The 20,869-nt window shown below is 41.4% G+C and overlaps 1 protein-coding gene across 1 annotated transcript in view; it reads left to right on the top strand.

Annotated features, from left to right (window-relative positions):
* The window catches only part of LOC126457678 (mitochondrial uncoupling protein 4), a 422,954-nt gene that overhangs the window by 248,287 nt on the left and 153,798 nt on the right, over positions 1–20,869 (top strand). The window contains exon 4 of the mRNA XM_050094182.1: positions 7,614–7,801. Coding sequence (XP_049950139.1) covers positions 7,614–7,801 — 188 coding nt within the window. The remainder of the gene's footprint in view (positions 1–7,613; positions 7,802–20,869) is intronic.

Here is a 20,869-nt window from a genome sequence, read left to right as displayed (position 1 = left end):
GATCCCTGAACATAAGCGGCATTGCAGGTTGGGGCAAGTAGAGAAATTGGCCACAGTGGAGCACATGCTGTGTGAGACCAAGCACATAATGAAACTCACCAATGAGGATGTCTTGCGATAGAGGAGAGCCATTACACCTGCTTGTTCAGGGAAGCTATAGAAATACACAAGCATGACAATAGCTTTAAGACAAAAGAAGAAAGCTTCAGGGCGTATGGATCCTGGGTTCCTGTGTTGCAGAGAAAGACTGTTGCAGGTAGCATCAGGAGAACAGCAGCGGAATTAACCACACGAGAGCCCTTGATGTTGGCGTGACTCCAGTCCACAACCGGCAATGGAAGGTGAAACTTCGGCAATGCCAGCCACTTGTGCTGACAAAACATCAGAAAAATTATCAAACAAACGTTGGCTGAGGATCACAAAACAGAAGCCAATAGGCAATTTGTCAAAAAGTGGTTACAAAAGACTTAACAACTCTAAACTCATCTACTACACTTAGTGCCTCACTTGCTAGTTTCATTCCCTCTGCAATGGTCGATTTAGTTTGACTACATTCCAGTACTATTGTTGATGTTGTTGTTGTGGTCTTCAGTCCAGAGACTGGTATGATGCAGCTCTCCATGCTACTCTATCCTGTGCAAGCTTCTTCATCTCCAAATAACTACTGCAACCTATGTTCTTCTGAATCTGCTTAGTGTATTCATCTCTTGGTCTCCCTCTACGATTTTTCCCTCCACACTTCCCTCTGATTCTAAATTGGTGATCCCTTGATGCTTCAGAACGTGTCCTTCCAATCGATCCTGTCTTTCAATCAGGTTGTGCCACAAATTCCTCTTCTCCCCAATTCTGTTCAGTACCTCTTCATTAGTTACATGATGTAACCATCTAATCTTCAGCATTCTTTTGTAGCACCACATTTCAAAAGCTTCTATTCTCTTTTTGTCTAAACTAGTTATCATCTATGTTTCACTTCCCTACATGGCTACACTCCATACAAATACTTTCAGAAAAGACTCCCTGATACTTAAATCTATGCTCAATGTTAACAAATTTCTCTTCTTCAGAAACGCTTTCCTTGCCATTGCCAGTCTACATTTTATATCCTCTCTACATTTAACATCTTTATTTATTTTGCTGCCCAAACAGCAAAACTCATCTACTACTTTAAGTGTGTCATTTCCTAATCTAATTCCCTGAGCACCACCTGATTTAATTCAACTACATTCCATTATCCTCGTTTTGCTTTTGTTTATCTTCATCTTATATCCTCCTTTCAAGATATTGTCCATTCCATTTGACTGCTCTTCCAGGTCCTGTGCTGTCTCTTACAGAAGTACAATGTCATCAGCAAACCTCAAATGTTTTATTTCTTCTCCATGGATTTTAATTCCTTCTTCAAATTTTTCTTTTGTTTCCTTTACTGCTTGCTCAGTATACAGATTGAATAACATTGGTGATAGGCTACAACCCCGTCTCACTTCCTTCTCTACTGCGGCTTCCCTTTCATGCCCCTTGACTCTTATAACTGCCATCTGGTTTCTGTATAGATCGTAAATAGCCTTTTGTTCCCATTATTTTACACTTGCCACCATCAGAATTTGAAAAAGAGTATTCCAGTCAGCATTGTCAAAAGCTTTCTCTAACTCTACAAATGATAGAAATGTAGGTACACCTTTCCTTACTCTATATTCTTAGATAAGGCATTGGGTCAGTATTGCCTCACGTTTTCCAACATGGAATCCAAATTGATCTTCTCTGTGGTCAACTACTACCAGTTTTTCCGTTCATCTGTAAAGAATTCATGTTAGTATTTTGTAGCCATAGTTTGGAGATTTTCACACCTGTCAGCACCTGCTCTCTTTGGGATTGGAATTCTTATATTCTTCTTGAAGTCCGAGGATATTTCACCTGTGTCATACATCTTTCTCACCAGATGGTAGAGTTTTGTCATGGCTGGCTCTCCCAAGGCTATCAGTAGTTCTAATGGAACATTATCTACTCCCAGGCCTTTTTTTGACTTAGATCTTTCAATGCTCTGTCAAATTCTTCAGGCAGTATCATATCTCCCATTTCATCTTCATCTACATCCTCTTCCATTTCTATAATATTGTCCTCTAGTACATTGCCCTTATATAGATGCTCTGTATACTCCTTCCATATTTTTGTTTTCCATTCTTTTCTTAGGACTGGTTTTCCATCACAGGTCTTGATGTTTATACAAGTTAACTTTATCCAAAGGTCTCTTTAATTTTCCTGTAGGCAGTATCTATCTTACCCCTAGAGATATATGCGTCTACGTCCTTACATTTGTCCTCTAGCCATCCTTGCTTAGCCATTTTGCACTTCCTGTTAATCTCATTTTTTAAACATTTGTATTCCTTTCTACTTCATTTTAAATTTTCTCCTTTCATCAATTAAATTCAATGTCTCTTCTGTTACCCAAGGAACTCTACTAGCCCTCATCTTTTTATCTACTTAATTCTCTGCTGCCTTCACTATTTCATCTCTCATAGCTACCCATTCTTGTTCTATTCTTTCTTTCCCCCGTATTGGTCATCATCCCCTAACACTCTCTCTGAAACTCTTTACAACCTCTGGTTCTTTCAGTTTATCCAGGTCCCATCTCCTTATATTCCTGCCTTTTTGCAGTTTCTTCAGTTTTAGTGTGCAGTTCATAACCATTAAACTGTGGTTAGAGTCCACATCTGCCCTGGAAATGTCTTACAATTTAAAACCTTGTTCCTAAATCTCTGTCTTACCGTTATATAATCTGTCTGAAATCTTCCAGTGTCTCCAGGCCTCTTCCACTCATACCACCTTCTTTCATGATTCTTAAACCAAGTGATAGCTATGATTAAGTTATGCTCTGCGCAAAATTCTACCAGGCAGCTTCCTCTTTCATTCCTTATCGGCAGTCCATATTCACTTACTACTTTTCCTTCTCTTCCTTACCCAACTATCAAATTCCAGTCCCTCATGACTATTAACTATCTGAATAATTTCTTTTATCGTGTCATACATTTCTTCAGTCGTTTCATCATCTACAGAGCTATTTTGCATATAAACGTGTACTACTGTGGTAAACTTGGGCTTTGTGTCTATCTTGGCTACAATAATTCATTCAGTATGCAGGCTGATAGTAGCTTACCTATTCCACTTTTTTATTCATTATTAAACCTGCTCCTCCATTACCCCTACTTGATTTTGCATTTATAACTCTGTATTCACCTTGCCAGAAGTATTGTTTCTCTTTCCACTGAATTTCACTAATTCCCACTATATCTAACTTTAACCTATCCATTTCCATTTTTAAATTTTCTAACCTACCTGTCCAGTTAAGGGATCTGACATGCCACGCTCTGATCTGTAGAATGCCAGTTTTCTTTCTCCTGATAACAACATCCTCCTGAGTAGTCTCTGCCTGGATATCCGAGGGGGGATTATTTCACCTCTGGAATATTTTACCCAGGACAACGCCATTATCATTTAACCATACAGTAAAGCTGCATGCCCTCAGGATCAATTATGGCTGTAGTTTCCCCTTGCTTTCAGCCATTTGCAGTACCAGCACAGTAATGTTACAAGACCACATCAGTCAATCATACAGACTGTTGCCCCTGCAACTACTGAAAAGTCTGCTGCCCCTCTTTGGGAACCATACGTTTGTCTGGCCTCTCAACAGATAACACTCCATTGTAGTTGCACCTACGGTATGGCTATCTGTATCGCTGAGGCATGCAAGTCTCCTCACCAATGGCAAGGTCCATGGTTCATGGGTGTTGGTTGATAATCTGGTTATAATCTCCTTTCAAGAGGCTATACACTATGTTCATCTGTTCTTCCATGTCCTTTGCCAACTCTGAGAGAATTACAATGTCACCAACAAATGACAGTTTTTATTTCTTCTGCCTGATCTTTAATCCTCCCTCCAAATTTCTCTATGGTTTTCTTACTTCTTGCTCAGGGTATAGATTGAACAACATAGAGAGTAGGCTACAACCCTTACTTACTACTTTTTCAACTACCACTTCTCTTACATGTTCTTCAACTGTTGTCATTACAGTCTGATTCCTATACAAGGTATGACTAACCTTTCACTCCCTTGCAACTGTTAAAAATTTCAGAGAGTGTATTCTGGTTAATAATGTCAAAAGTCTCCTGTAAATCCACAAATACTATAAATGTAGGTTTGCCTTTCTTTAACCTGTCTCCTAAGATAAGTCGTAGAGTCAGTACTGCCTCATGTGTTCCTATTTCTCTGAAACCCAAGCTGATCTTTCCTATGATCGGCCTCTACCAGTTTTTCTGTTCTTCTGTAAATAATTTGTGTCAGTATTTTGCAAACATGACTTATTACACTAATAGTCAGGTATATTCACATTTGTCAGCCGCTTCATTCTGTGAAATTGGAAAGGGAAAACTAAATGGAACATCATATGGCAAGCAGGCACACAACACAGTGTTACACCATAAATTTTGGCTGTCTAAGAGATATGTTTATTTTACAGTCATATATGTCAGTCACTTCCTTAGAACACAATCGTCAGTGAGTGGAAAAAAGGTGGAATTATTGCACTAATTATGTAACAGCTGCTCTGCGATTAAGGGAAAAAGTGCTTCCACAAACCAGCTATTGCTGCTGAAATTTGTAGAAGGTACAACTGTAACTATCAAATGTATATTTACAACAAAATATGTTGTGGGCAACACTCATAAGCTTACAAAAATATAACTTTATTCACATAGACATACACTGAAATTAGGTGAATGATTGTCTGAATGAAGATACTACTGCCAGAATAGTATGAAGCAAAAATGTAGATGATGACTGATGCTATCATATATTAATGAAAATAATTAATTTCTGAAAATGTAATGTAATTGTGTAGAGTAAAAAATGTATTCACCAAGCAATGGCAGGGGAACACACATACAAAGATATTGAAATTTTTAAGCTTTTGAAGCTAGTGACTTCATCTTCTGACAGAAGTGTTGAAGGGGAAGGAAGAGGGGTGAAGGAACAGGACTGGTGGGGTTTAAGGAATGGGGAGAGTTGAAAAAAATTCATCCAGGGCCCCAGGTCAGGGGAGACTTATCAGATGGGTAAGCCTCCCCTGACTCAGAGTTCTGAGTAACTCTTCTGAACTTATGCCAGAAGAAGGAGACACTGGCTCTGAAAGCTTGCAGATTTCAATATCTTTATATGCGTGTTCTCCTGCTGGCACTTTGTGAGTAAATTTTTTATCTATCTTATTACATGAGGCTATAGTATGAAATACTTTCTTACAGCACACTGCCTATACATTACCTGAGCCTGTCCAGTCTTGTTTCCAGTCCCGTATCCAAAAGGTTATTGTCATGTGAGTAACTCAGGTGAATAATGTGCCTCAGCCCACCAGTCCCTGCGGCTGATCAGTCACAGGCCTTTATTACTTGAACAACAATTGGATCATGTGTGAAAGCTGCCCTGCCATATACAAGCTGTGCCGCAATTGGCATGAAGCATTGGCCATGACAGCCAACTCACTATCTACATGCATGAATGGCTACCACCTAACTGTTCTGTGACTAACTGCTAACTCGGTCACCCATTTACTGAACTTGCTACAAACCAAAATACCATTTACAGCAAGAGGCAATTTAATACATGTACTAGCTGGATCATCCCTCCAGTACCAACTCCTCTGAACTATGTAGGTTTTAACTTTCATTCCACCACATCTTCTGTTAATCCAATTCCACTTGCCTGGACCACCAGAACCTCTGCTGGACCCGTTTCTCAGGAGCCTCTCCCCTGTACCCTTCTGCCCTCACAATTGCTTCTCCTGTCATTGTCCTCCTCCTTCCTATCCTATTCTGATACTGTATTAGGGCTGTTGATAAAATATCAATATATTGATATTTTTTCCAAAAAATGTCAATATATATCAGTGATAACTTTCCCCTCGATATATCAATATCAAAATGGCAATATCGAGTGCCATTTCTTTCACAGTTTTTTGTGCTTATTTGAAGTTGTTCTTTTGAAACTGTAGTAGAACATACTACTTTTTGAGCTTTCATCACATCCAGTCTTTTCTTTGAATGTGTGAAGCAAGTGTATGTGGCACAAAAGTAGTAGTCCAATTGCAATGGGTGTGGCAGTGTGAATTGGATAACAAGATTACCAATGTAAAGAAATAGCACACCAGTTCTGTTTAAAAAAAAAAAAAAACAATTTTTAATGCAACTAGTGTGCTATTTCTTCACATTGGCATTCTTCAAAAAAGATGCTGAAAATGATGAACACAATCTAAACGACTAGATTGGTCATTGCGGTGGGCAGAGACACATGAGGGGAAATGCCGATGTAATCAGTGCTTGGCGCTACCAACAGAAGCTGAACATTTAGCTTCACCATACAGTTTGGCAGTTGGCATTGGCAAAAATGAAAAACTAGGGAAGTGGACGTGAAGTGTTCCACACAAATCTGATATGTGCCACCTTCATGCAGTTAACATTGTTAGCAAAATAGTTATCACCGAACATGCACATGCATTGTTGTTTTTTTTCAATTCTTGCTCTAAGGGGGATAAGCAGGCTGCTAGTATGTTGATGTATAGAATATCTAATAATAAATCAATACTTAAACACACAGCTCTAAAACTTTCAGTATATTTACAATGTGAAGCCAATACTGTTATGGGCTGATATGTTGATATTTTTTTCCATCAATATGTTGATGCTTTTTCTCTCGATAATGATATATTTTTAAATATCTATATTCAAAAATATCAACAGTCCTATACTGTATTCCACCATCCCTCTCCCTCTCCCTCTCCCTCTCCCTCTCCCTCTCCCTCTCCCTCTCCCTCTCCCTCTCCCTCTCCCTCTCCCTCTCCCTCTCCCTCTCCCTCTCCCTCTCCCTCTCCCTCTGATGTGTGAGGTGTGAGATGTTAGTTCTGTCTCTGCATCAACTATAGTTGATTATTATAGCTATAATTGTCATAGATAACTTGTCTTTCTGTATTTTTTGCTAGTTACAGTATTTTAATGTCTTTTCTTTTTCTATTAGTTCTGTTTTATAATATTTTTAGAAAATTATTATTGTGATACTTTTGAAATGTATATTAATGTATGTATATGTGTTTTTACACCATTCAGTGTAAATATTTAAGTGTAGAAACTAGGGACCATATGCCCAGCAAACAACTACTACTGTCATAACACTTATGATTGTAATTATTGTTGTCATCATCAGTCTAATACTAAAGCTTTAATCAGCTGACATATTAATCATATGTCATACAAATAGGAAGGAATACCCAAGTAGTGAAGTAAATGAAGGCTGTTTGATTGTGAATGAAGAGACATGATGTTGTTAACTACTTGTACATTTAAGAGTACAAGATAGTCTACTGTCACCAAAGGCTTAGTATTTTTTATAAAAGTTGCCCTCTTTTAACAAAGGAAGCCTTTATGTCAAAACATTCGTGATGCTTAATATGTCTTTTTTTCCCTTGTTAGTTTCCCCCTGTCAGTGCAGTATGTTCTGTGTCATGATGTTTTCATGTCTCCATATCACTTCATGTTACAATCAGAAGATAACTATTACCCTTTCTTGTAATTTTAAGGGCCCTTACAGGGGACTGCTGCAAACTGGTGTTGGAATTGTTCGAGAAGAGGGCTTTTTGAAACTGTGGCAAGGAGTAACACCAGCTATCTACAGACATGTAGTGTACTCTGGCATCCGTATTGTCACATATGAGAAAATGCGTGATCAACTTTTTCACAAAGATCTGGACGGATCTTTTCCTGTATGGTATGTTAATTACAATGATATAAAAGTCATTACAGTAAACTGACAGTTCTGTGATGTGGCCAAAAAAGCTGTAGTTTAAACTGAACTGTTGCATTTGTTCATAAAGTAATGTGTACGTTTTGCATTACTTTTTATTTTATTTTTACTAAACTTAAAATTTAGCATGACTACTGAAGCTCAGAGGAAATGCCACATGCAGTTAGTTCCATAGCAACCATGAATTGTTTTAATATGCTTCAGGGACCGTACTTATTTATATTTAATGTGATACCATGAAAAGCTTTGTTGATACTAATTTTGACACAGTTGTGATTAGTTTAATAATTCTTATAGCTGTAGTCACATTCACTGCATATTGACATGTCCAACAATATAGATGGGATATGAGACTATCAACTGAAATGTTTGGGGTAAAATCTCCAGTCGATTGTAGGTGGTATTCTTTAAACTTTAGCAATGATTTGGGTTTATGAGAAATGGAAAGCTACACCACGAATAAGAGTTTTCTTTCAGCTGTCAGGGTAAATGAGTTCACAAGCTTAGGGTAGACATGGCCATACCATGGCAAATAGGAGAATATTTAGAAACTCATTTTAATATTCAGAAGAACATTCTGGATGAGTGCAGATTTTCTATTTGCTTAGTTTTCTTAGCTCATTCAAGATGACAACAATGCTGGTTCCCTGAAAAATGCTACAGCTAATTTTCACCCCATCCTTGCCTGACCAAGCAAGAGTTATTCAAGAGCCTCAAGGGTAACGACCCTAACATCCACAAGACAGTAAACTCTAACCTACAAGTATCTTACTTCAGATTCAAAGTTGAATGTCTGCATTAAGTTTTCCTTAAGCATGCATCACGTGTTTAAAAATTAAAACACAACTCTAGAATAGATTTAAAATTTATGGTGTAGTTCCAACAGAGCATAAAAGTTATTTTTCTATAATATTCAGTGTAGTTTTAGAAAAACTGAACAAACTGTTAAGTGTATTGAGACAATAGATGGGTACATTATGATATTGTAATAAGTGAAAATTAGGCCCACATGAGAACAAGAGTGTCTAGAAAATACTTGTATCAATTTTTAGACTACAGAAGAATCACGATGTGACAATTTTTCCATTTTCTGATCATAATTCTGTATCTTTAAATTATACAAGTGACTTCACTCTTGATATATTCTATTACTCTTGAATAGTGTACAAAGACCTTTTATAATTATATTCTGTACATTGTACATACACATATACATCATCAACTGCATAACATCTAACTTTTTTCATATCATTCACTCATCAAATATTACAAGCCGTGAATAATAAAATATCACCAATTGGTGGTTTATGTGATCTTTCAAAGATGTTTAATTGTATGGATTAAGTTATCTCTTAGAAAAACTGAGGTTTCATGGGATGGGTTTGAATCATACTTAACAAACAGATGGCAAAACATTGTGCTAAATAATTAAAACTTCTTTTTGTTGCATTTGTGAATGACCTTCCACTTAATATTTATCAAGCAAAAATGATACCCTTTCCAGAAATCACATAAGAAATACAGCAACCAAAGATATGTTAATGCTGTTTTTCAAAGAATCATTAAATGGTTCTCTGTAAATGGACTCTCCATAAATTTTGGAAAAACTGTTGAATCCCATAGTGGGAGGTGCATGCTACAATGACTAGATGTACCCAGGTAGCCAAAAGAACAATAGGACTTCATTACACTGTACCTCAAGCAATTATTACATGGAACTGTTTCTGAAGTATTAATAGTAAAGATTGTCCTGGCGTGATGAAGTTTGACCAAACACAATGACAGTTTTTTGAATGTACAAACTGCAGCATTATGCTAATGTAGCCACTAAGTTGAGCATACTGGCTGTGCTAAGTTTGGTAGCACTGATGTAGCCCAGAAATATCTGTACATGAGTGTAGTCCATGGTTGAAGCACTCTTCAAGACTTGATGTTTTGGATACATTATATGAGGCTGTAGGCTGCAACTGGTGTGCACTGTGCTCCAACAAATGAAACTCTGACTGTGGCACTGTTAGTGCAGTTGGCTCCTGGCTCAAGGCAGCATAGTTGTGAACTCGCGATGTTGACTGACTGGTGACTGGCAAGCGGCTGAGTGGTGTCCTTTAGAACTGTCCAGTGGAAAAGTACCAGGAAATCGTGATAATGTCTTGTGGCTCACAGATGTGAATTAGTGCTGTTTCCAGCAGCTGTGGCACCATAAGATACCACAACAGTTGCTGCAGGCTTTGCTGTGTAGTTGGTGGATTGAAAGGCATTGGCCAGAGTTGTTACATCCCTCTTCCCTATGGAGGAGGGGGTGTAGCCATCTAGCTGTGTAGTCTATGGTGGTGACAGAGGTACCTGTCAAGGATACAACATTCCCTCTTTCCTGAGGAGGATATGGTGGAAATGAACCTGGGAAACAGGAATCACGCAAGATCATTGTTGGAAAAAGGCCGAACATGCCACCAGGATTGCAACAACACTTCTACAACCAGAGAACAGGAGTGCTGAGAAAGTCAAATTGAAATCCCAAAGAGGTGGACATTATGGGGAGAGTAGAAGCCTCTGGAGGTCAGTAGAGATAACCATGACAGGAGACGTCTGGGGCCAAAGACCAGGAAGAAGTAGTGCAGAACAGGGTGCAGGGGAAGGCATGTTGAGTGGCACAGAGTTGCCTATTGGAAGAGAAGCCAAGTGCATAAGATGAGTGTGACCCACACTGTGAACGGAAAAGCTCGGGAGAGGAAGCAAGGCTCTGAAGATGCAGGCTGAACGTTGGCAATAGGCAGAAAGGGGGGCTGAACCAACATCTCTGATGGGGACAAGGGGTGAACAGAGGAGTCAATAGAGGACAGAGCGATGTCCCCTTTGGATGAGAAGGGGAGGTCACAAAGGGGGCAGGAGCCGAGGGCACAAGAAGCACAAGAGGTCTGATGGAGGGAGCACTGACAGAAGGCTAGCAACTTGAGGGCTGGGAAATGAGGGCACTTGTGGTGTTGGACCCTGAAGAGGCAATGGGTCCCATGGTGCTGGAACGTGAAGGGGTGCCAGGGCCTGCAGTGATGGTGCTGGTGGTGTTGGAACCTGAAGGGTGCTGGCATCAGCAATGAAGATACTGATGGTGCTGAAACCGGAAGAGGTGGTGGGGCCAGGGAGGCATTGGGGCAGGAGAGGTGTTGGTACCAGAGCCTGCAGGTTTAGTGCAGGGGGCTGAACTGCTGGAGGAGGGCAGAAGACAATCAACAGGGAATGCAGAGGCCTGGAGGAAATGTCTCAACTATGTGAAGGAGGTGGGCCATGAATCCAGGGCACCTTTGCACTCCAGAGGAGACGAAGTCTGTGTCATGCACACTGGGGATGAGGTGCTGTTGGGACAGTCAAGCTGCTGGAAGAGAAGCTCAGAGGCACACCTTAGAGCTGTAATGGGAGCAGATGCTCTGATTACATGCCCTGCACTTGAAGAGGTGCTGCGATCACACAATAAAACAAATGAGTAAAGGCGTGGAGCAACTGCTGTATAGATAACCCCATGATAGCACAAATTGAATCAATGAGAGTTCTGCTGCTGGATCAGTCATGACAAATGGGCAAATTATGTCAGCCAGCTTCACCACAGGGATTTTCCTGCATGATTACTGAGTACACACACAGACGTAATTCTCTGCATAACATTTCATCATCCAGTTCTGGTGACATTACCAATTTCTATGGCCTCTTTGTACACCCCAGCATAGTAATTAATAGCTCTTGCTAAAACCACAGCATCAGAGAAACAAATTTGGGGTTTCTCGCTTCTAGCACTTGATTTGTTACTGCTGATTTATCTATCTTACCAAGACAATACATATAAAGAGCTTGGCTTGCTGAGCTTGTTCAGATCTTTAACTGATTTCTGTATCATTAAAGCATTGGATGATGTCTCCAGCATTGGAAGACGAAATGCTAGGCAGAGAATTATACCTTGGATGATGGTCTTATGCCTCTGAAACAAATATCAACTACTATGCAAATACTGGTTGTGAAAGCTTGTGTTCTGTGATCATTTGAAATTAGAAATACAACTGTTTTCTGTCAGTCAATTGTTTATTTTGTCACTACATGTTTCGATATTTCACACCATCATCTTCAGGTTGAGAATCGTTAATTTAGATAGTTAGTTTTGGTGAAGAGTGTAGATATCTTTTCACAGTAGGAGACCACAGGCAGTGTAGGTTGTGTTTGTCTTTAGACGGATGGTAGAGTCGTAAAAACTCTGCATACTGCTGTCTGTTGTATGTCCTCTCCACTGTACATTATGTTTACATTGTCACTTTGAAGATGCTTTACATGTTACAGTCATAGCCTCATAATGCCATCCTTTACAGATGAACTATCCATCTGACGTTTCACCACAGACAGTTACCTCCAAAACACAAAGGAATAGCAACTAGAACACTAGGTAATCCATGTCCATGCAGACCACTCAAATCCAAAAATGTACTCACTGAGTCAAGTCATCAGTCATGTGAAAGAGTCCCCAGTATTTACAGGAAGGCAATAGAAGCAGAATGGAGACTTTAACAGCACAGGTGTCTAAGTGAGAGAAACACTGTTACAAATGAAAGAATGTGCATGTCCACTAGACAGAAACAAGGAAAAATAAGTAATAAAAGGCATATAATCATGGAACCTGACAGAATGAAAATTGTGAACTCACAATTGAAGAGCTGAGCACTCTAACCTAAGACCAAATAGTAATGCACACAAAGCAGTGTTTCTCACAAAAAATTGCGTTAACAAAGAATTTGAAAACATGGCAGATGCAGTGACTGTTTGTGGCCCAAAAGCAACAGACAGTGAAACCAACTAGCTGAAGTGCCACAGAACATAAGGAAAGGATGTACAAAAAATGTTCAAATGTCTACTTAAACTGACTTAAACTAACTTATGCCAGGAACAACACATACACCCATGCCTGAGGGAGGACATGAACCTCTGGTGGGAGGGGCTGCATGATCCATGACGTGGCGCTTCAAACCGCACGGCCACTCCATGTGGCAAGGGATGTACAAATGCAAATAAGTCAAAGTAAATGGCCAACAACAAGTGGTCTATGTCTGAATGTGGAACAGAAGCATGAAAAATACCATGCAGGGGCACACAAACACACAGAGGAAGGCTACCCACTTGAACAGAAAGACATAGGGTATGAAGTCCCAGAACCAAAACAGTTATTGCTGAAAAGTGTACCCTAGATGCCACTGCTGAGACGAGAGCCTTACCGGAAATAAGTTTTTATTTCACTGCCATTAGCGAATCCTGTTGTGGGAGGTGCATCGTACAATGAACAGATGTGCCCAGGTAACCAAAAGAACAACTGAACTTTATTACACAGTACTTCAAGGAAGTGTAAGAGAAAACAGCTTATGGCGTAATTACCACTAAATATTGTCCTGGTCTGATAGGGGTTGGTATCGAACACAGTGACAGTTTCTGGAATGAGTGAGCCGCTCCACTATGCTAACATGGCCACTGAGTTAAGTACACTGTCTGTCCTAAATCAGATAGCAGTGACATAGCCGGGAAACATCTATACATGGTTATAGTCTGTGGCCGAAGCACTTGCAAGGACTTGGCAGTTTGAATGCAGTATGTGAGGCTGTAGGCTCAAACTGGTGTGTGATGTGCTCCAACAAATGGAACTCTGCTCGAGGGTCCACTTATGCAGTTAGATCCTACCCCAGAGCACTTCAGCTAAGAGCCCTCCAATGCTGACTGAATGGGAACTGGCTGGGCAGCATTCAATAAAGCTGCCGAGTGGAAGAATACCAGGAAATTACAATAATGTCACATGGCTCATGGAGGCAAGCTATTGCATCCATAGGATGTGATGCCAAAAGATAACACAACAGCTGCTACAGGCATGATTGTGCTGTGCAGTTGAGTTGCATGTGCCCTGGCAGGATGGCAGCCTGCAGCACTCTGCTGTGGAGTTGCTGGCTGGATTGAAAGGCATCAACAGGAGTAACTACAAAACACTATATTCAGTTCTGTACAACAAACAGAGTCACACCAGCAATCAATGTAGCTTGCCAGCAGGAGTCAGTAAATAGGGTAGAATGTTTGAAATTTTCATGTGCAAATACTGACGAAAATTTGAACTTGAAGAAACATATTACCAAGCTGCTCAAACAATTGAGTTCAGCTACTTTTGCTCTTCATATGATTGCTAGTCTTGGAATCAAATGAATATTTCCTCTCAGTAATGCCATGGAGTAATTTTCTGGGATAGCTGTTGATATACTTTTCGGGATGTGAGGTCGTGGTCCAAGAACTTTTCTGCTCCTTACGTTTCGTCCAGGCTGCACTGGACTTCCTCAGAGGCGCTGCTCCGCTGAGTCTTGCCGACTGACTGGCTGTTCCCTCAGCTTGAACAAGAAGCACAACAATTCATATTTCAGCAGGATGGAGCGCCACCACCCGAGGCGATGGATCAGCCGCCAGGCAGCCCGTGACAGAGCACTTCATCACTGGCCTCCAAGAAGCCCTGATCTTACCCCCTGCGATTTTTTCTTATGGGGGTATGTTAAGGATATGGTGTTTCGGCCACCTCTCCCAGCCACCATTGATGATTTGAAATGAGAAATAACAGCAGCTATCCAAACTGTTACGCCTGATATGCTACAGAGAGTGTGGAACGAGTTGGAGTATCAGGTTGATATTGCTCGAGTGTCTGGAGGGGGCCATATTGAACATCTCTGAACTTGTTTTTGAGTGAAAAAAAACCTTTTTAAATACTCTTTGTAATGATATATAACAGAAGGTTATATTATGTTTCTATCATTAAAGACACATTTTTAAAGTTGTGGTATTCTTTTTGAATCACCCTGTATAATATAATTGGATAGATTGGGGATCAAGGTCAAAGGTAAGGAAAATTGAAGGAACAAATATGCCGGAGATCAATGACAGAGAAGAATACAGGAAAAGATTGGAATGTCACCAGTGGAGCCGCCAGGAGAAACTGAAACCGAAGATCTCGGAAGAAGAGTGGGAGAGAAGAAGAGAAAGAATGAAGAGGTTGTGGGAGAAGAAGAGGAAAATGCAGTCCATGAAGGGCCTACCCATGGTCCTACAGAAGCCGTAATGCAAGCAGAAGAAGAAGATAATTGGATAATTAAAAAATCTACACACCGTGCGATGGTGGAACACATACATTAAAAGGGTTATAATTAGGCAAGTTTTGGAGGCACTGTGCCTTCTTCAGGCAGAGGGGTTGAAGGGGAAGGAAGAGGGCCAAAGGGAAAGGACTGATGAGGTTTAAGAAAAGGGGTAGCATTCAGAAAAGTTACCCGGAACCCCAGGTCAGGGGAGACTTACCAGATGAGATGATAAGGAAAGACCACTGGATGAGATTTGAAAATCTGAGAGCTTAATAGTGGAAGGTAGGGTAATATGCAAGACAGACGTTACTGCTAAAACATCATACATGAGTTAACAAAAGCAAAGAAAACTAAGTGTGTTTTATGTGATAGAGGTGGGAGGGGGATGGCAAAAAATAGACAGGTCAGAAAATGAAAGATGTACAAAACTAAAACAAAGTGAAGAAAGGTATGGCTACTGTGAAGAAAGGCTGAGACCAAACAAATTAATGTAAATTAAGGCCAGGTGGGTGGCAAGAACCAAGGATGTGTTGGAGCGCTAGTTCCCACCAGCAGAGTTCTGAGAAACTGGTGTCTGGGGAAAGAATCCAGATGGCACGTGTGGTGAAATAGGCACTGATGTCACAATTGTCATGTTGTAGAGGATAATTTGCAACAGGGTATTGTGTTTTGCCAGTATATACCCTCTGTCTATGCCCATTCATGCTAACTGATAATTTGGTGGTAGTCATGCCAATATAAAAGGCCAAATATCGACATGATTACCACCAAATTATCAGTTAGGATGAATAGGCATAGGCAGAGGGTGTATACTGGCAACATACAATATCCTATTGCAGAACATGCTCTACAACATGAGAATTGTGACCTTGGTGCCTATTTCACCACATGCGTGATCTAGTTTCTTCCCGCAACACCAGTTTCTCAGAACTCCATAGGTGGGAACTAGCACAACAACACATCCTTGGTTCTCGCCACCCACCTGGCCTTAATTTACATTAATTCGTTCAATCTCAGCCTTTCTGCACAGTAACTACACCTTTCTTCATTCTGTTTTAGTTTTGTACATCTTTCATTTACTGACTTGTCTATTTTTCGCCATTCCCCTTCCACTTGTTTCGCACAGTGAACTTAGCGTTTCACTCTTATTAACTCTTGCATATTACCCTGTCTTCCACCTTTAAGCTCTCAGGTTTCCAAATGTCATCTGGTACAGTGCCTACAGTCTTTCCTTCTCACCCGGTCTGGTAAGTCACCACAGACCTGCAGTTCTGGGTGACTTTCCCAAAATCTACCCCTTTTTTTTAGATCTCTCCAGTCCTTTTCCTTTGACCCTCTTCCTTGCCCTTCAACCCTTTTGCCTGAAGGAGGAGCCACTGTCTTATAACCTTCTTTTATGTGTGTGTTCTGCCGCGGCTTGGTGGGTAGATTTTTAATCTATTCAATTACATTATATAATGGGTACTTACAAATATTAAACTTTCCTGTGACTTTTATGTGATAACATCTTTGTCTTTTAGACATTTAAGACATTTATTATTAGGAAGAGGATAGTTTGCTATTAGCCATAAAGATGACCTGCTGAGTTGCAGACAGGCCCAACAAAAAGACTGTTACACACTATAGCTTTCAGCCAAAGCCTTCTTCAGCAAAGAAAACATATACATATTCACACAAGCAAGCATATGTTATGCAAAATGACTGCTTCCACCGGCAGCATCAACCGGAATGCGACTGCCATGTGAATAGCAATCTGGAGTAGGATGTGGAAGGGGGAGGGAAAGTAGGGTATGGGTGGGGGGAGAGAGAAGATTGCTGTCTGACAGGGTGTGCAGGGACTAGAGACTGCCAGGCTCAGTGTTGCAAGATGGGATGAGGGGAAAGGAGGGGGGGAGGGGGCAAAATGGGGAATGGAATAGGAGAAGAGGAGGGAAGGGGGAAAGAACAGGTGGCAAGATTCACAAACAGCAGCATACAAACAGGATGAGGGAATGTGAAAAAGGAGACGGCGATAACATGAGGGGGCAGAAGCTGTTGGATGGAGAGTGTGGGACAGTAGGTTACTGTAGATTGAGGCAGGAATAATTTCAGGAGTGGAGAATGTGTTGTAAGAATAACTTCCATCTTCATAGTTCAGAAAGACTGGTGATAGAGGGGAAGATCCAGATGGCCTGAGTTGTAAAGCAACCATTGGAATCAAGCATGTTTTGTTCAACTGCATGGTGTGCCATTGTGACGCATGGTGGTCTAGTTTGTTCTTGGCCACTGTTTGGCAGTGACCACTCATCCTAGTGGACATCTGGTTGGCAGTCATACAAATATAAAAAAGCTGTGCAGTGCTTGTTAGCAGAGCTAGTACAAACATGGATGCTGTTACAGGCGGCCTGACCATTGATGGGTTAAGATAATCCTGTGACAGGACAGGAATAGGAAGTGCTGGGTGGGTGGATTGGACAGGTTTTGCACCTGGGTCTTAGACAGAGATTTGATCCCTGTGCCAAGGGATTGGGATTGGGATTGTGAGTGGCATAGGGAGGGACAAGGATGTTGTGGAGGTCGGGTGGTTGACGGAACACCACTTCAGAAGGGGTGCGAAGGCTCTTGGGTATGATGTCCCTCATTTCAGGGCATGATCATAGATAATCAAAACTCTGATGAAGGATGCAATTCAGATGTTTTAGTCTGGGGTGGTATTGAGTGACGAAGAGAGCACTCTTTTTTTGCTGGCTCTTAGAGGTTGATGGGAGGATTAGGAATGTGGGGGAAATGGTATGAGAAATCTGTTTGTGGATTTGGTCCTGGGGATACTACCTGTCTGTGAAGGCCTTGATGAGACATTCAGCATACTGGGAAAGGGAGTTCTTATCACTGCAGTTATGCCATCGCTGCATGGCAAGAATTGTTTTTGTTGTGGAAGCGATGGCAGCTGTCAAAATGTAGGTATTATTGGGGGGGTTTGATGTGGACAGAGATGTGGATGGAGCCATCAGAGAGGAGGTGTTCAACACCTGGAAATGTGGTATATTTGACTGAGGAGGACTTGGAGAAGCAGATGGGAGAGAAAGTTTTGAGTTTGTGAAGAAATGAGAATATCAATGAACTTGAACCAGATCAAGGGTTTGGGGTTTTGGGAGGCAAGGAAAATGTCCTATAAATGGAGAAGAGATTAGTTATTAACACCCCATCAACAACAAGGTCATTAGAGACAGAGCACAAGCTCAGATTAGGGAAGACTGCGGAAGGAAATTGGCCATGCCCTTTCAAAGGGATTTGTGTAAAGCGATTTAGGGAAATCACCATCTAGATGTCCCATAAACAGGTTGGCATAGGGCAATGCCATGTGGGTGCCCACAGCTGTGCCATGGATTTGTTTGCGTACCTTACCTTCTAACGAGAAGTAGTTGTGAGATAGGATAGATTTAGTAAAGTGTAGGAGAAATGAGGTAGTAGATTTCAAGTCAAAAGGATCTTAAGGAAGATATTGTTCAATTGCAAAAAGACCATGGACATGAGGGATGTTGGTGTATAGGGAAGAGGCATCAACAGTGACCAGTAGTGAACTCGAAGGTAAAGGGGTGTGGATGATGGAGAGTCGGTGAAGGAAATGGATGGTATCTTTCACATGGGAGGCTAGATTACAGACAATTTGTTGAAGGTGCTGATCTATGAGGACTAAAATCTTTTCAGGGGGGCACAGTAACAAGCTACAATGGGGTGTCCAGGATGGTTGGATTGTAAATTTAGGGGAGCATATCGAAAGTGGGTATGCAGGGTGTTGCAGGGTTGAGTAGGGAAGTAAATTTGAGGAGAGGTTTTGGGAAGGCCCTAAGCTTGAAGGAGGGATTGGAGGCTATGTTTGACTTCTGGGACAGGATCACTCTGACAGGTAACAACTCACACAATTGGCAGTGGCCTTCTGCCATTTAGTTACTGTGATGACAGTGGTGGAATCTTTGTTTGCATGGAGGCTGATTAGCTCAGGATCTCTTTTGAGACTGTCTATAGCTCTCCTTTCCTCTGCTGAAAAGTTGGTGTTCTTAGGAAGGGATCAGAGGAATGGTAGCGAGGCCAAGTTGGAGGTAAGGAATTCATGGAAGGTGATCATGGTGTGATCAGATGGGGGTGGGAGAGGATCACAGTTAGATGGTGGTATGAATTGGGAGAGGCAGGATTTATTGTTGGAATTAGTTTGCCTTTGGTTGAAGGTATTGGTGGGAAAGATGTGTTTCCATTGCAGGGATTGAGAGAAGAAGAATAGGTCTTGGATAAGCCCAGCAAGGTTAAATTTGAGTGCAAGGCTTAATCTGAGGTCTTTGGATGGAACTGAAACTTCTGTGGGGCTGAGGATTTTGGTGGAAAAGTTAACAACAGTGTTCTGGAATTGTTTGGGCTCTGCATGTGGAGTGTCAGTAGGGAGTTTGGAGGGATGTGGCAAATTGAAAAGGTCTGCTAGGCAGGCTCTTAGTGTTATGAGAGGTTGATGAGGAGAAACACAGTGGGTAGGATAGGGGCATGGATAGTGGTGCCCCAAGGTGGCAGTTGGGTCAGCAGGTTGGATAACATATGGAGGTGGTGTCTGGAATGCTCTTCCAGGTAATGGAAAGCAAGTGATTAAATTTCAGAGATGTGATATATGTAGTGGGGATTGCACAGCAGCAGTTTCTTGCAGAAGGAGCATAGGTGTTTCTGAGTTGCCTGTGAATGGAGACATGTTTTTGCCGTACCGAGTTTGTGAGCCAGGGACTTGCATGGTTTTGCAGTTGTGGGGAGGGGGGGGGGGGGGGGTTCCTTGATTTAGGCAGCATTTAAGGAACAGGATGTGGTACTGGGTTTTAGGCAAGGAAAGGGATGCTTTTCGGGACTGGTGCAGAAAGATGGAGCCGGGGACCATCGTGACAGTGATGGCATTGGGGAAAAGGGAAATGACATGAGAAATGTGCAGATGAAGACATTTAGTGGTCGTGAGGAGTGTTGGATAACAGAAAAGACATCTAAAAATATGTGCGTGCAGGCAAAAGCATGTGGAAATATGATTCAAACATGATAATAATGAAGAAAGGGAAAATGTGTTAACAGAGGTTAAGTCCATAAGGGTGTTGGGATCAAGGATGTATTGCAGGGCATGTTCCCATTTCTAGAGCTCATAGAAACTAGTGAGCATGGGAGGATCCAAATAGCACATGCAGTGTAGCAGACACTCATTTCACCTGTCATGCTATAGAACATGTTCAGCAAATGCGTACTGGGTGTCCCCTAGGCAGGTGGTTCTGATGTCACTGTGCACTCAACCATTTTAGTGATAGTCATTCCTGTGTAAAATGATGTACAGTGGACACAAGGCAATTGATAAACAACATGCATGGTTTCAGAAGTTGCCCTGCCTCTGATATTGTACGATTTATTAGCATACTGCTTCTGATATTCATGGAGGTGTGCCATCTCCAGATCAAATTTGTCTGATGGACTCATGATGAGAGCCATAGTACCAGCCAATGTGGATGTTGTTTGTAGGTGGTTTCCCCACATCCAACTGGGTGAATACTGGACTGGTGCCCATGTCCCACTTCAGTGCCATGATTTGAAAATATTTTGAAAACATGTAAAATCCAGGATGGAATGTAACAATACCCAGCTTCTGGGTCTTGACAGATGCCTCTTGTATGTGCTCATGAAAAGATTGACATGGGATGGGCCATTGTGGTTCCAATAACAGTCTGGCTGATTTGTTTGTAGGAAATGGTTGGCGTCTTTTATGGGAGACTTCATGTAGTGGTATTGGACAGCTAGGGCTGCGTTTGGCTTCCTATTCTTTCTGACTGCCCCCCCCCTCCCCCCTCCCACTTTCGTCTGTCTTCAACCATCCCCCCAACATGTGAATTCCTCTCATCCTGTGGTCTAAATGATC

The sequence above is a fragment of the Schistocerca serialis genome, chromosome 2 (genome assembly GCF_023864345.2).
Source record: "Schistocerca serialis cubense isolate TAMUIC-IGC-003099 chromosome 2, iqSchSeri2.2, whole genome shotgun sequence".
NCBI lineage: Eukaryota > Metazoa > Arthropoda > Insecta > Orthoptera > Acrididae > Schistocerca > Schistocerca serialis.
Note: the sequence above shows the minus strand (reverse complement) of the source record. Positions and strands in the feature narration are given on the sequence as shown.